At 36.8% G+C, this 16,867-nt stretch overlaps 1 protein-coding gene across 4 annotated transcripts in view; it reads left to right on the top strand.

The window, feature by feature from the left end:
• The first annotated feature begins 1,958 nt into the window (after positions 1-1,958).
• BANK1 (B cell scaffold protein with ankyrin repeats 1) overlaps positions 1,959-16,867 on the top strand; it is a 319,683-nt gene continuing 304,774 nt past the window's right edge. For 2 of the 4 annotated variants that reach the window (XM_061419555.1, XM_061419554.1), the window contains exon 1: positions 1,959-2,418. In XM_061419555.1, the coding sequence (XP_061275539.1) occupies positions 2,349-2,418 (70 nt within the window). In that variant the 5' untranslated portion in view covers positions 1,959-2,348. The remainder of the gene's footprint in view (positions 2,419-16,867) is intronic. The other 2 variants (XM_061419553.1, XM_061419552.1) reach the window with 1 other exon arrangement.

The following is a 16,867-nucleotide window of genomic DNA, read 5'->3' as shown; positions in this document are numbered from 1 at the left end:
AACACAAAGTCTTATTCAATAAAGTAACTTAATATAAACAGCTCCGAATTTTAGACACATTTTTGTTTTCATTTTTCCATTTACCAGGATCATACTGATAAAGTTGTGGAAGTATCTGAAAATACTTAATTATCCTATGTATTATAAATATGGTTATTAGAGGAGACAGTGTCATAAAACTGTAGAGCTGGCGGAGTCCTGAGTATAATTATTTCAATTTCCTCATTTAGCTGGGATTATGCAAGGCTCAGAAATAACAGAATTCCCCCAGCTGCCCAGATAGCTAGGAGGAAAGTCAAGCTGGCAGCCACAGCCTTCTGACTTCCAGTCCAGGTCTCTCCATACAAGAAGGCTACTCGATATGGGACAGATACAATTTGCTATCTGAAGATTATCCTTGTGAACAAGTCTTTGTGTGCCAGGAGGGAATGAGCATTGTGTATTTGCACAGAGAAAACTGGGATGCTTTTGAAGAGATGGACACTTAACTGGCGAGCAGGAGTTAGAAGGTGTTTATTACTTTCCCCTCAGAATCTTGGTCAAAGCATCTTTTGTGAAGATGCATCAGTGAGAACACTGTCTCCCCAATGGACTGGTTTAAGAACATTTATGCTTTCCTGAGAACTGAATTTCTGAAAATATTGACCAAGAGTTTATATACTCTTTAATCCAAACTCTCTGTTTTTACCTTATTGTACTGTGGTCTCTTGGTAAACAGACACTTGTAGAAGACAATAAATTTGTCAATATGATATTATTTCATAAATTAAATAAAATCTTCTGCTCCATTATTTCAAATACAGGAAATCAACTTAAAGTTAACAATGAGGCTAAGGGAACAATTGGAATATATATTGAATGTATATATATAAATATATCTATAATAGCTTTCAAATTTGCTGACATATTTCTCCCAGTTTACTTCATCATGATACAAAATGTAAAACAAGTTCAGCTATGTGAAAAACAAAGTTTTGATACTTGATTTGTATGCCATTCCTAAAACAGACTTTATGAGATCAATATCAAATAGTTGTTCTACAAATATAAATAGTTGGTATAAGCCTCCTTTCTAGGTTACTTATATAAAAAGAGAGAGGGGGACATTTAGGCATGAACAATTACCAACTCTTCAAATTGATCTTCAAAAATATTTTTAACTTCAGAATGTAAATTACTAATTTAGAAATCCTGAGAGAAGAAGGGATGTTTATTTTAAGGCTCTGGGGAAACTCTTGAGTATTCCAGTCTTTAGGGCAAACAAACAAAGAACCATTTAGATCCATGTCTATTTTGTTTTTTAACTAGGCCCAGTTTTGAGCAGGAGTAGGAAATATATAATACATAATTTATGGATCTAACCTAAAATGTTTGGGCAAAATGCAATATCAAAGCAAACAAACAAGCCCCCCAAACCCAAAACAAACCAAAAAATTCCAACTATGTATCTCTATCTACATTACTACCTATACCTTTAATGACTCATCCATATCTGTAGGTCTGCTGGATGGCATCAGCGATTCAAAGGAGATGAACTTAGGTAGACACCGGGAGATAAAGAGGGATAGGGAGTCCTGGCTTGCTGCACGCAGTCCATGGGATCGCAAAGAGTCAGATACGACTGAGCTACTGAACAACTATCTCTCTTTTCCAGTACGTGTCTGGTTCTGGTAACCCTATTTCTTCCAGGAAGAAGGGGCATCGCAGAAGCCCTTGAATGGGACAAGAAAGTCGACAGGAACAGGTAATCTCGCTCTAAAAACGTCCTGAGTGAAAAGGTGAGGAGGGAACAGGCCCAAATAGTGTTGCTGCTCCTGCTAAGTCGCTTCAGTCGTGTCCGACTCTGTGCGACCCCATAGATGGCAGCCCACCAGGCTCCCCCGTCCCTGGGATTCTCCAGGCAAGAACACTGGAGTTCTCCAGTGTTCCTTCTCCATTGCATGAAAGTGAAGAGTGAAAGTGAAGTCGCTCAGTTGTGTCCGACTCCTAGCGACCCCATGGACTGCAGCCTACCAGGCTCCTCCTATGGGATTTGCCAGGCAAGAGTACTGGAGTGGGGTGCCATTGCCTTCTCCGCCGAAGAGTGTTAGAAGAAACCAAAGTGGCCTAAAAAGGAGACCAGCGCGAGCCCCTGAGCAGTTTCACTTCCGCAGGGAGCCCAGCGCGGTGAGCCCTCGCCCTGCGGCCCGCGCCCAGAGGCTGCGTTTCCGGGACCTCGGCAGCAGCAGCCGCGGTGGGAAGCGGGCTGAGGACAGCGAGGCCCGGAGACCAGGTCGAGGAGAACCTCAGATCGGGAGAGTCAGGGCTCGGCGGGCACGCGTCCAGGCGCCTGGGCTTCAGCGGCCGCGATGCTGCCAGCAGCGCCAGGCTGGGCGCGCGGGAGCTGCGAGCAGCCTGCCGGCGGCCCAGCGCCCCCAGGTGGGTGCGCGCGCGGTCGGGAGGCGGGAGGGAGACCGGCCGGCCCCGGGGTCCCGCGGAGACCGTGCTCCTCGCGGTGCGGGATCAGGCTGCCGCTCTGCCGGCGCCTCCCGCGGGCTTCTTGGCGGGGGAACCCGGACCCGAGCAGGTGGAAGCACTCTTGAAATCTGGGCAGCGCGCCACCGCCAGTGCTGCAACTTCTAAGTAGCTGGCACTTTCCAGAGCACCTGGTACAGCCTCCTCTAGTATCCAAAATCACCTTGGAATGTGTTACAGTTACACATCAGCCTAAAAATTCTGTCAACATGTTACAGCAGAACTGCCCGTTTACCTGCCGGGGCTCCCCGAATCCAACCCGGTAAATGGCCTGTGACCTGCTAGTCAGAGAGATTACTTTCTGCAGAAAGTCCTCGAAACAGCTTTTCCTAACGCAAAAGGAAGAGCAGTCAATTCGTCTGAATACATAAATGCATTTACGGGTCAAATGGAAGTGAAGGCACTTGTTTTCACTTCTTTTTGAAATATGTCAAATGCATTTGTGAATTGTATAATGAATATAAAAAGTGTTCAGTTTTGAAAATTAAAAAGAAAAAGGCTTCACTTGCATATTAAGAGTACTGAAGATGTACACACTGACATAAGCGATAAAAAATCTGAATGAAATTCTATTGATTTGCTGAATGGAGTTTCTCATAGCTTACTAGCATTTAAAAAAATTAAATTATGGTTTTAGCTATGGGAAATGTGTTTTTTCATATACGAGTTTCAAAATACTGCTTTTTAGTTAAAATGGGAAGTGTACTTGTGGCAGTGGAAATGACAAGAAAAGAACTGATATCTTAATATGTTAACTTTCTGTGTAGTGAACACTGACATTCTGAAAGCTGTGGTCTGATGGACTGCATCTTGGCTTGCTTCAGTAAATAAACCAGCCATATCTTTTGAACCTTGAGCAGGTTAGCTCTTTTGTAATTTTGGTTGAACAATTTTGTTAAATAGAATCAGCTACAATTTGTTTCAAACTTCTAGATTGAGCAGTTTAGACAAAACATAACTATTATTTCACTTAATGCTCAAGTAATGCTTTGAAGTGTTTGGTGGTATGAATAATGCTGCAGTGATGTAAACCACCTTTTGTCTCATTCTGAGTATTCTTGTTCCTCCTGTGCATTTCCCCTCATCTCTTTTGGTCCTTCCAATACAATATTATTTCACTTGATTCATTTACCTCCTTATTTGGCTCAGCTAATGACACTTCTAACGAGCTCTCTTTTGTTATTAACCCATGCCATTCCTTGATGTGAATAGTCTTTTAAAAGAACTAGTTCTGATTAATCTCTCTCTCTCTCTTTTTTTTTTAACGAACACCTTTTTGTGTGACCTCTCTCTCTGCTTTGGGCAGGTGTCTCTGTAGCATCATAGACTTGAGCTAAATGTGACACATTAGGGGTTAGTTACTCCAACTGCCTCACTTTAGACATGAGAAAAGTAAGACTCAATGAGTGAGTTGCCCACAGTTCCATAACCAATAAATATCTGAAGATCTCATTCATCATTTCACCAACAGTCTTCTACCTACCCATCCCCAAGAGTTGTGTAGTAATATGAGTGTAAAATGGGCAAACACAATCTAAAGTGGTAAATAACAGTTTCATGCCTATGAAGATATATTTCCAGCAGTTGGTGTATTTTGTATTTGTAATGACAATACTGTATAAACTTCCATCAGAGTGTTCAACTTGTCCTTTAGTGGAAGCAGGAAAAATATGGTACCCAGAACTAAGACAGTGTGAAAATGATGCACAGTGGATAAAAATTCCATTTAGACTCTTTTTTCTGGTTTATAAGTAACTAGATACTGTCTACTAATGTCCAAAAGAGAAGTTCCTTCTTTGTTTTATTCCAAAACTGATGATTGTTTAAATCTAATTTTGACTGCTACCTTCAATAAAGACTGTTTACTAAAGCATAGAATATTCCCTACTCCATAGTTTCTGTATTTCTTATTAATATTACTTGAGGCCTCTGATGAAGACAGAGATGAATTGTTAGGTTAAAAGCAGAGCACATCTGTCCTGTCTCACCATATGCTAGATGCTTGTACATAGTTTGTGAGGAAGATAGTTTGTCTAAGTATTGTGTCTAAAGTTCTTGAGGATTTGAAGCTTTCCCTCCGACTACAATCTTCCAGCATAGTCAGTGATCTAGATTTCTACTATGGGAGATTCCTTTATTTAACTCTGCTGACTGATAAAACTTTCTTCAGACAAGCTGGAAAGGTTCTCTCTGGGTTCTGTCTGATAGGCTTATTTATGCTGAGATTTTAAAGAGAGGTGCTCTCTCAGGGCCTTCTTTTTATGGAATAATTGTATAATATTTAATTGCTTAGGATTTCAGGCATACAGCAGCATATTGGGCATAGGAACCTTTTTTTGCCATGTCTTTCTGAACACGTGCTATAGGCGATCATGATCATGCCCTACTTATGATGGCCTCAGCTCAGACTGGAGAGGCAATGGCAACCCATTCCAGTACTCTTGCCTGGAAAATCCCATGGCCGGAGGGGCCTGGTAGGCTGCAGTCCATGGGGTCCCAAAGAGTTGGCACGACTAAGTGACTTCACTTTCCCTTTTCACTTTCATGCATTGGAAAAGAAAATGGCAACCCACTCCAGTGTTCTTGCCTGGAAAATCCCAGGGATGGGGGAGCTTGGTGGGCTGCCATCTATGGGGTCGCACAGAGTCCGACATGACTGAAGTGACTTAGCAGCAGCAGCAGCTCAGACTGCTTTAAATCCAGTCTAGCTTCATTGCTTATCTGCTTTGTGATCTTGAATAAATAAATAAATCTATCATTATATCAATTTGCCCAGTTACAAAGTAAATGTGGATTGAACAATAGCATTTATTTGAAAGAATGTTTTTGAGTATTAAAGGGGAAAATGCATGTGAAGTGCTTTTCAAGGTGCCATAGCAAATAGTAATTGCCTAATACATGTTGGCTATTGTTTTACTCCTTTGGTCATTGATTGATAGTGTCATATTTACATGTAACAAGTAAAATTCTTCTGGAGAAACTGCCTCGTGTTGACTTGGGGAAAAACTTAAAAGGATGAAGTCATCAAACTCCCACATCAGAAAAATAAAACTGGGGAGTGTGGCTTCCTATAGAAAGATATTGTCATAATCTTGGGGAAATAGTGTAGTTAGTAGTTCCAGGAGGAGGGAAAAAAGAATCCACAATGAGAAAAAAAAGAAAGATTGATTAGACTAGGGCAGTTACAAGAAAGAATAAAATGGGAATTTAATAGGACAAAATGAGAGCTATATCATTATGGAATTATTTCTCCATATCACAGAGAATCAATTATGACCCAGTTAAGGAAAAAAAAATATATGTTTAAAAAGTAAGCATCAAATGTAAAATTGTGGGACATTTCATCAAATTATAAGAAGATAGAAGATCTGTTTTACCAAAATATTTACTGCTGGGCTAAAAACAAACTAATGTAAAGAATATCATTCCTGCCAAATATAAATCACATGTTTTAAGAAATTAAATGGCTGCTACCTGATCATCAGGGCTCTCCTGGTGGCTCAGATGGTAAAGAAGCTGCCTGCCAATACAAGAGGCCTGGCTGTGATCCTTGGGTTGGGAAGATCCCCTGGAGAAGGGAATGGCAATCCACTCCAGTATTCTTGCCTGGAGAATTCCATGGACAGAGGAGACTGGTGGGCTACAGTCCATGGGGTCACCAAGCAACTTTCACTCACTACCTGATCATCTAAGGTACAGTTGCTATTTTATTACTTTCTATATATATATATTATAGAATATCTTACAATAATTTTGGAGATGTATATGAAATAAGAATAGGAAGGACAAATATTCTAGAAGTTATTATTTAAAAATGAGTTGTTATATGGTCTTGTAATTCTTTCCTATTTTAAATATAAAGAATGGTATCTATGTTTTACTGCAGATACTGAAATAGTTCAGGTGGTGAAGATAACAGATATTGTATGGATTTATTTATTTTTCACTCTTGTATTTATTTTTCACTCAGAAATATAATGAACATTTTAGACCTTTACCATTAGGCATAGATTTCTTTGCTGCTTCCAAATGCTTCTGATTGAGATAATCCAGAAAGATTACTTCTCTTTGTAATCATGAGAAGTAATTCATTATTGCCTTGTGGTTTTTTATAAGATTTTCTTTGTATCCAGTTCAAGTTTTGCTTTATCATATGAATTATGTGTCATATTTCCTTTTCTTTTAAGCTTCATATTAGTAATTCTCATTGCTTCATTTTTATGTGTTCCATTTAATAAGGAAGACATACTGAAAAGCACGAGACATTCTTAACATGGAATTTCATTTGCCTAATTTTGTTTGGTCATGATCTAGGTTGAGGTGTCAACCTCATCCTTCAGTCAAGATCAATGGTCTCATTCCCTTTTTGTTCATATTTATCTGTAGGATCATGTCTAACTTTCAGAAAAACAATATAGTTTCAGACTACTTGAAGTTTTTGCCTTTTAGTAGCTACCATTTATTATGTTTCTACTTTGAATTTATGTGATTGAGATATCACATTACTTTGATAGGTGAGCATGTCAGAAGACTAGCACCTAATTTGGACAAGAAGTTATGTTGTTTCATATAATCATATGAAAACATTTAATAATTCATTGTGGCCTTTCATTTCCTAACAGTTTTCTAAACTATTAAAGTCTTTTTTTAGGGGATGGGGTGCAGGGTGGAGAAACATCAACATGTAGAAACTTACCACATCAAAGTGGTAAGATTCTATAAAATCATGGCACTGGAATGACAAATTGTAGAGTATTTCTTGTGACTGTATGAAGAATCCTTAAGATGTACACATTTTCTACATTGGCCAATCACATTTTATTTAGATTTAGAAGACCAGTGTAATTATGAAATCTCAGGAGACAACTACAGTTTTAATGTAATTCGTGAACTATTGGGTCCCTGTTGGAGCCAGTCCTTTGACTGCTTAATGGCCAGTGATGTGTGTTGTCTGGCATTTAAAGATTTGTTGGATTCAACAAAGCCCTTCTTTCCTTCCAAACAATAGATAATGAGACTGTTAGCAGTCGAAGGTCAATGTTCGGTGACATACAATAGAGAATGACAACTAGTTGACTCGTGTGGAAGATGGATAATTAGACAAAAAACTAGAAGAGAGAATTAAGGAGAAAGACAGAGGGAAGAGTCTTGGTTTCTGACTTTCCATTTGCAGGTCGTGTAGGACCCCGCTGCTCTTGTTGTTCTGATATTGTCTGTTCATGAAATGCCTGTGACATCCTGCAATGACTTTTTCTTTATATGAACTAGTTTGAATGAGTTTCTTTTTTTTTTTTTGGAGGAAAAAAAGAGTTTGGGTTAGAATACCTTTATTTCTCAAACACTGCCATTCCTGTTCCTGTAAGCTTTTCCTCTTTTAGAAAATTGCTGTTATTGTTAAAGCAATCTTTAAGAATCGTCTATTGAAAGTTAAAAATCATCAGAATTAGATCTATTCCTTTTATGTGCTAAAAATAGAGTGCCTTGTGAGGTGAGTCTGGTGAGTCCTCTAGATAAAAATATTTGGAGTTTTCTAGCTTTATGGTGCATGTTTGAAAACTTGAAGTCTCTATAGTTGGTGAGGAAATAATTCATTCAAAGGTTAGTATTATGAGTTAAGCACTATGAAGTCTAGAGTTTTGAACTGTGTAGTTATAAAATTATATTAATTATAAAATTTAGCAATAGAATTTTTATGCTTTGTTAATACAATGCTTTTACTTATATGAAAAGTTTGTAGCATGCTGTTTCTGACAAACTTTTAAAATGTGTTTAAATTGAGGCACACAAAGAGGATCCTTATGACATTTATCTTAGTAAAAAAGAAAGAGGAATTATAAAATTCCTCCAGCATAATTTACAAGCTATTATCTCAATCCTCCTGGCAGATGATAAAAAATAGCATCACTGACAGGCCATTGTGAAGCCTTTATCCACACTATCAGTGGGCTAATATCAACCTGAAGCAGTGTAATCAGCATTTTACTTCAGAGATCGGTCCTTGATTGAGATCTTTTGTAGTAATCGAGTAGGAAGTTTAGTATCCTCATTAGGTGACAGATGATACGTTATTAATAGTGTTAATGATCGCCTTGGAAAACAAGGTTAGAATTCAGTGTGCTCTTACCAAATTGGAGAGATAGACACAAATTAATGAAGTTCAGGTGTGATCAATTAAGTGTAATGATGTAAGTGAAGGAAGGAGACTCTGAGTGACAGACAATTTTTCAGATTTTAACAAGGTTACAGTCAGTCTTCTAATGAGCAAGGGGAGAGATGCAGAAGAAGAAGCTGGAAAAGTAAACTGAAACTCAATTACATAAGCCTGTATGAAAAGTCCCCTAAGTATGAGTAGATACTGAAGCATTTTAAAACAGAAGCATAACATGACTAGATTTTTGTTTTTAGAAGATCATGTGAAAGGTTATTCTTCTTCTAAATCACCTTCTGAATCAGTGAAGGTGAAAATAAAAAGAGCTTATGATCTGAAAAAAATAAAAGATCTTGTGAGGTGCTTTTGGTACAGTTAATTGGAAGAAGTCAACAATGGAAGTTTCTGAACAATTAGGGATTTATCCAAAAGTAAAATAAAGGGAGAAGTGGACGTGTTTATTGAGAACTATTACTTACATGCTTTTTGTGCTGTCGTAGTAGATACAGAGTCTGAGGGGGAAAGAGATGTGGAGAGTCAATGGTAGGTTTGTGGCATGGAAAACTGGGAAGGTCGTAAGTTGTCATTTACTCTAATGGAAAAGACTGAAGGAGCAGGAAGAAATGGCAAGGGCATGAACACATTCAATTTCAATTTTGCATATGTTACATTTGGGCTAGATGAGAAATACTCAGGTAGCGATGTCAGATAAGCATTTGATGTTATGATATGGAGCTCAGAAAGGGAGTTCAGGCTAGAGATATAAAATTGGGAAAAGTACTTGGCTCAGCTAGTAAAGAGTCTCCCTGCCAATGCAGGAGATGTATATTGATCCCTGGGTTGGGAAGATGCCCTGGAGAAGGAAATGGCAACCCACTCCAGTATTCTTGCCTGGGAAATCCCATGGACAGAGGAGCCTAGTGGGCTATACAGTCCATGGGGTCACAAAGAGTTGGACACGACTGAGAGCACAGGTATGCACAGTCTTTAAAATTGCATCAGTAAATAAGATAGCAGAAAAGAAGTGTCTAGAGTAGAAAGAAAAGATGACCCAGGATAAAGAACCACATAAAGTAAAATTTATATATTGATAGAGACAGAGGAGTTACCCTATATGATTGAGGAGAGGCTAAAAAGAACAGGAGGAAAATAGTATAATGGCAAGAATTCAAGAATGAGATGTTTTGGGGAGGCAGGAGTGGTGAACGGATTGAAATTCTTTGAATAGTTCAGGTAAATTGAAGACTGAAATTTAGCTGATGGATTTGACATGAAACTTACTGATGACTGCAGGGAGAGAGGTTAAGTAGCTTTAGGAGAGGGGATGAGAGTTGAAGGGTGAAGGTAGATGAGGATGTGGATACCATGTAGACAACTTTTGAAAGCTTGGCTCCAGTATGCAGAAAGAAAGTAGCCACTGCAGGAGATGTGGGTTAAAGAAAGGGTTTTGTGTATTTGTTTTTTGTTTTAAGATCTGTGCTAGTGTAATGGTTTATTTGTACTCAAAAGCTGATAGCACTACACCAAAGGAAATTTTTTCCTATGAAAAGGTTCAGAGACAAGTTCCATAAATTTCATTATGAACACATTTTAATGTAGATATTTTCTTATGTGTTTAAATATTCTGTTTCATCCTTTCCCTTCCTTCTTTCCTTCTCTTCTTCCATGATTCTGGAGTGCCTCTCTTCTTCCTCTCCTCCCCTTCTTTCTCCTCCTTCATTCCCTTTCCCCCTCCCCATCTCCTTCTCTCTCTAGGCATGAATGTTAATGGAAAATAATGAATATTTCTTTGTATTGAACCTTTATTTCCATGCTGGATTATTCCATAGTTTTGCTTTTATTGATCATCCCTTCCTTTTTATCCAAATCTGAATCAGTGCATCACTATTACAGTCATATCTTTGCATGTGCTTCAACTTGTACCCCCTTTTTTCCCGTCAGAGCTGCTTGATTAAACTCCAGCCCTGAATAAGTCTATCCAACTGTATTCTTCCTGTTTGAATCAAGTAACTGAATGTTGCCAAGTGAAAACACATTGGAGCAAGTTGGAATAGTTATACATTTGGGCAGTTCCTGTTACATACTACTTGTGTCATAGAAGATTTTGATAATAAATGACAGTGAGTTGAAAAAATTGTATTCTCTGAATGCAGATTTGTTCTATGATGTCAGATCAGTGAACTCTTACATACTTTCTGTCTGTTGATGGGCAAAAAACACTATACTGTGCTGCCTGACACTGTATCAACTAGACATGTGGCTCTTGGGCACTTGAAATACAGCTGGTTCAAATTGAGATGTGCTGTGAATGTAAAAACACTCACTAGTTTTCAAAGATTTAAAATAGAATGTAAAATCTTTCAGTAACTTTAATATTGATTTACATGTTTTACTGGATTGAATAAAATATATTGCTATAATTTCACTTGTTTCTTTTTATTTGTTGTTATATAGCTGTTAAAAAATTAAAATGACATATGGGATTTGCACTTGTGATTTATATTGTATTTTTTGTTGGATAGCACTGCTCTAAGTTTTCAAAAAATCCCAATGAAATCTGTTGAAGGTTTGGTTTCTTTCTTATGAAATATTGTTATAGAAATATTACCAATATCTGACATGAACAATGCTAACATAATTTACACTTCCTCCAATAGTTTAAAGAGACCCTCTCCCCATTCATGATTGCCCACAGAGGTATTTTAATAATGACATTATAGTATTATTTGAATGTTTAAATCATAGTGTAATACTAAAATAGTATAAATGCTAAAATTTACTTACCATTTTTCATATAATTTACTCATATTTCTATTATATCTTTTACCTTAATAATTTGTGAGGTCACATTACATATTGAAGACTTAAACTTTATCTTATCATCACAGATATTTTTCTTAGTCTATTGTAATCTTTCTAAATGATTTTGAGTATGGTGTTTGTTGCCACTGAATATATTTTAATGCTCATTTTTTCAAATACACTTATATTTTCTTTCACAGTTCTGTTCCCTGTCTTGGCTAGGGGAGTCTTAAAAATCTCTCAGTGACCATTGTAATTTTCTGTATTTTTTTCTAAGATTTTAATTTTTATAGTTGCATGTAGTATGCTTGGGATTTATTTTTGTGTATAGCATGAGGCTAAAATCCAACTTAAGTTTTTCTTTTTTAATATGGGCAGCTAATTGAGAAAAGCATTTATTAAATGAACCCTACTCTTGTAAGTGAATCGAAATACCACCATTGGCATACAGCAAAGTTTCATGTATCTGGGAATTTGCATTCTGAATTCTCTGTTCCACTCATGTTTTTGTTTATTCCCAAGCCAATTTCTGCTAAGGAAAGTTCTCCCAAGAAATCGCCTTTTCCATAATTTTCTTTTGGCTATTAATAGATATTTATTATTGGAGAAGGAAATGGCAACCCACTCCAGTGTTCTTGCCTGGAGAATCCCAGGGACAGAGGAGCCTGGTAGGAGGCCGTCTGTGGGATCACACAGAGTCAGACATGACTGAAGCGACTTAGCAGCAGCAGCAGCAGATATTTATTATTCTCTTTTTCCACTTGCATTTAAAGATGATTTTGTCCACTTCTCCTTCCCATGAAATAATTGGGATGTTGTGTAACACATACTTTAGAAGCATTTAATAGAAAGCCATCTAGCAGTTTTAATCAGAAAGAACTTTAAGTTAGGGAATTAAGTGTAAGTATAGTTGCTCAGTCATGTCAGACTCTTGGTGACCCCATGGACTGTAACCTGCCAGGCTTCTCTGTACATGGAATTCTCCAGGCAAGAATACTGGAATGAGTCGCCATGCCCTCCTCTAGGGGATCTTCCTGACTCAGGGATTGAACTCGAGTCCCTTGTGTCTCCTGTATTGCAGGCAGATTTTTTTACCATTAGCACCAATCAACGTTAAATGTTATTAACTATTCTGTTGGATTAATATGGATAGAAAATTCTGTGTCCAAAAGGTCCAAGGTTTCAGAATAAGTATATAGTAACTTGGGTTATTTAATTCAGTTGACAAAGTTGGAAACTTTCAACTCACTCGTATTGCAGTTACATGAAGATTGAACTTTCCTGATGTGCTTCTGTGAAAAAATGTAACAAGATATTACTTTCTATATTTGAGATGTCTTTCCAGATAATATTTTATCACAAAAGTAGTTCATTAATTCAGTTGAATCATTAATTGGAAAAATGTGACTTTTGCACTGAAATTATGAGATGGAAAATATCTAATATTTTATTAGTATTAAACTGAATAAGATGTTAAAATGAAAAAAAGACACATAATTCCTTTTTAAAAAGAACTTGATAGATCTTTGGACATACGTATAGAGTTTCAGTTTAAAATTTATCAAAAATTTTGTTTGTATTATAGACCAAACTAATCTCCTAATCTCTTACCTGTTTCCCATACATTTTTCCAGTTTTACATTGTTAAAATTTATCATGTTATTTGACAAGATAACTTAGGCTGCAAGTTGTGTTCACCTTTGTGGGTTGATTATCTGTCAGTTCAGTCAGTTCAGTTCAGTCGCTCAGTTGTGTCCAACTCTTTGCAACCCAATGAATTGCAGCACGCCAGGCCTCCCTGTCCATCACCAACTCCCGGAGTTCACTCAAACTCATGTCCATCGAGTTGGTGATGCCATCCAGCCATCTCATCCTCTGTTATCCCCTTCTCCTCCTGCCCCCAATCCCTCCCAGCATCAGAGTCTTTTCCAATGAGTCAACTCTTTGCATGAGGTGACCAAAGTACTGGAGTTTCAGCTTTAGCATCATTCCTTCCAAAGAACACCCAGGACTGATCTCCTTTAGAATGGACTGGTTGGATCTCCTTGCAGTCCAAGGGACTCTCAAGAATCTTCTCCAACACCACAGTTCAAAAGCATCAATTCTTTGGCACTGAATCTGTGTCAACTCAGATATAGGATCTGTCACTTGTGTGACTTTGAGCTGATTACGTATCTAGGATCCAATTCTTTTATATCTGGAGTGGGTAACACAACTATTTTATAGCCTCATGATGATAAATATAATTCTGTGTGTAGAGTACCTAGAGCATTCATAACAGGTGCTTAGCAAATGGCCGATATTATATTCAGCATAAGCTACATTCAACTTACACTTTTATTAGAAGGAATGCGTTTACATGGCTCATTCTCACACTTCTGGTGTCGCATACATATGAATCTCAGGATTGAGAGCCTCATATAAATGTTCTTTCAGTTCTCCTGTTTAATTTTTCTCAACACTACATTAAACAGTATAATATCTCAAACACATGTTTCTCTGGGTTTTCACTCCAAACTGAACTTGAAGAAACCTGTGATCTGTTATGAAAATAAATGCTATGGTTCTATATATGAATACTATGTAGTCTTCAGGGAAAATAGTTAATGGGTTAAGAATATTTTTCTCATTTTGAGAATTTAATTCTGTTTAAGCATCATATTTTTAAAAATAAAAATGTAGTAAACTTTCATTTCTTTATTCTTGAAGGAGACTTTGTTCATAGCTATACCATATATTATACTTCCTGCCCTCCCAGCCCTATGAAGACAGAGGAACATACAGAAAAACTGGACCGTAGTGTAGTTGACTCAGCCTCTGAACTTTTGCAATGAAGGCATTTCTTACATCATCATGTAATTAAATAATAGTTGATATAGTTGTGCAGGTAATGTTTTAGCGATATATTTGAAATTGTTTAAATTATGTCTGAGCAGTGTATTCCTTATAGGGTATAAATCTATACAGTGTTTCACCTAGACATCTAAGGGTAGCAGAATAACAGAAAGGATCCCCAAAGCAAATTTCTAGTTCTGAGTAACCCACAGTTCCTGTAATTATGGAAAGAAAGGGACAGATTTTCTATTACTTTTATGAGGGCCAGCCTTTCTGAGAAGCTAGCAGTTAAAACCCATTTCATTTCTGCTCTCCTTGTGAAAACATAGAGGAATCGTTAGAAAGTATGTTCACATGTAGTATTTTATTGTATGACCTCTTAGAATAATTCTCTGGTCTGGTGCATATAAAAATCTAGACTCTGAACTCCTCAATATGAATTCAAAGCCCAGCAGAATCACCTAGTAGTTAGTCATAGGACCTTAAGTTACTCTCTTACAAGACCTCTCTGTACCTCACAATGAAATGAGGAAAGAGCGTGTAGTAGTACTTGAAGCAGGCAGGTACTCTGTGATTGATGACTGTCATGGTTGCTGCAAGGCAGGTAGGCCAGCAGCCACATGGGACATTATGAAGGGCGACTCATACCTCTCTTACCTGATGGTCAATGCCTCAAAAATCTAAAGAGTTCATACTTCCGAGCTTCGTTCCTTTAATGCTGTGTTTCCCCTGTTACTGTACCATATATATTCCTTGGGAAAAAAAGATGTTCTGTGGTGAAATAAGTTTTTATATATAAATCGTATATAATATATATGTATAGGTATAAATATGATATATATATATTATATATATCATATATATAATATATATATATATTAGGTCATTAAAATAGCCTGAGAAATTCTGCAACTAACAGTGTCTGTTCAATTTCCTTGAAGCCATTGTCTCATAAATGTTTTTAACCATGGTATGCTTTGTTATCACAACACTGGAAGAGAAGTAAGTTCTTTTGCACAAAAATTATCATCCCTGTTAAATGGCAAAGAGTTCTTGAGATTCCTGAGTTCTTTCAACCAGAGATTGATGGCACTCTTTTTAGTTTTTTTCTTCAGTTCTGTTCATCCCATTGGGTAAATAAAGTTCTCACTTTGCTGTTGACCACACTTGAAATGAGCGGAAGGGAAGGAGGCTTATCATAGAAATAAAAGTGGAGGGGGCTATAGATAGGGAAATGGTGTTGGCAGGCTAAGTAGGGCACAGACAACTTGCTGATTTTTTTAATTCTCTTATGATTATTTCTGACTTTCCTGGTGGGACTTTTATTATGGGATGTGCCAGAGAAAACAGGAGGAAATGTGGGGATGAAATGGAACTGGGAAAGAACCTAGGGAATTCTAAGATAAGAGTATTTTGGAGTGTTGTGTTTATGATGTTGATATTCAGATAGCATGTGTGCATCTTAACTGAGCAAATAACCTAAAAGATATTTTCACATGTTAAATGTATAAATCTGCCACTGTCTCAATAATCATATATGCTATGTAAATGGCCTCACATTGTTTAATTATTGGGATTTCATTCATTAGAAGATTCTAAAATTAAGAACAACTTGACATGGCCATAAACAAATGTCTTTCATGTTAGAAATGTTTGTCAATGAAGCACATGTTTGAGGCAAATATATGGGCTAATAAGAGTCACTCAAATAAATTATTGCTGAAATATTTTTCTACCTAAAACAACAGAAACTGATATAAATGCAAATAACTTAGAGAATGAGTTTTATGTCTTGGAGATGGACTAACTTAGTAGGTCACATAGAAAACAAAGTTAATATGAAAATGACTGCTATTACTCAAATAGATTGGATGCTATTTAAAGGAATGGGTAACCTCCGGCATCCGTTCAGCAGAGAGAAGCACATTAATAGGTGCTTCCTGATGAGCTAGTACAAAGTGTGACATTAGAGTTGCTGATTAAGTTTATGAAAGAGAATAAGTAAAAGTGAAGCCATTTCTGAATGCCCTGTTTATGAATATCCCTGGAGTTCTATATCTACCCTTAGATAACCAGCCTGGGGTTTCCAAGTTCTTTCTTAATTGTTTGGTTTGCACATGAACTGCCTTTGATTATGAAAAAAGTTTAAAACTCAAAGAACCTTTTACACAAAGATAATTTTAAGGCAGTTCTCAGTATTATGTTAATGTTTAAATCTGATAACAAATACTTTAGTTATTTTTACTAACATTTCTATAACCTTTTAATATAACTTATTTAGTTAATTAAAATATCTTTTGGGGGTAAATAGAAAAAGTATTATTATTGTCTAAGAGTTTATGAAATTTAATATCCTGCATTTATGTCTAGAAGATTAAATCATTTTCTTTATTATTCTTTTTTTCTAAAATAATACATACCCATAGTTGAAAATATGTAACAGGCTTAAAAAAGTAGAAAAAAGAGATATATGTACTTCTAACTTTTGTTTGTCTATGTTTACTTCTAATACTTTTACTTGTTTGGCATTCTTGCTTCAATATATTTACTATGTGGATATACAATTTA

This window comes from Bos javanicus, chromosome 6 (genome assembly GCF_032452875.1).
Source record: "Bos javanicus breed banteng chromosome 6, ARS-OSU_banteng_1.0, whole genome shotgun sequence".
NCBI classification, from domain to species: Eukaryota; Metazoa; Chordata; class Mammalia; order Artiodactyla; family Bovidae; genus Bos; species Bos javanicus.
This window is presented reverse-complemented; position numbering and strand designations above follow the sequence as displayed.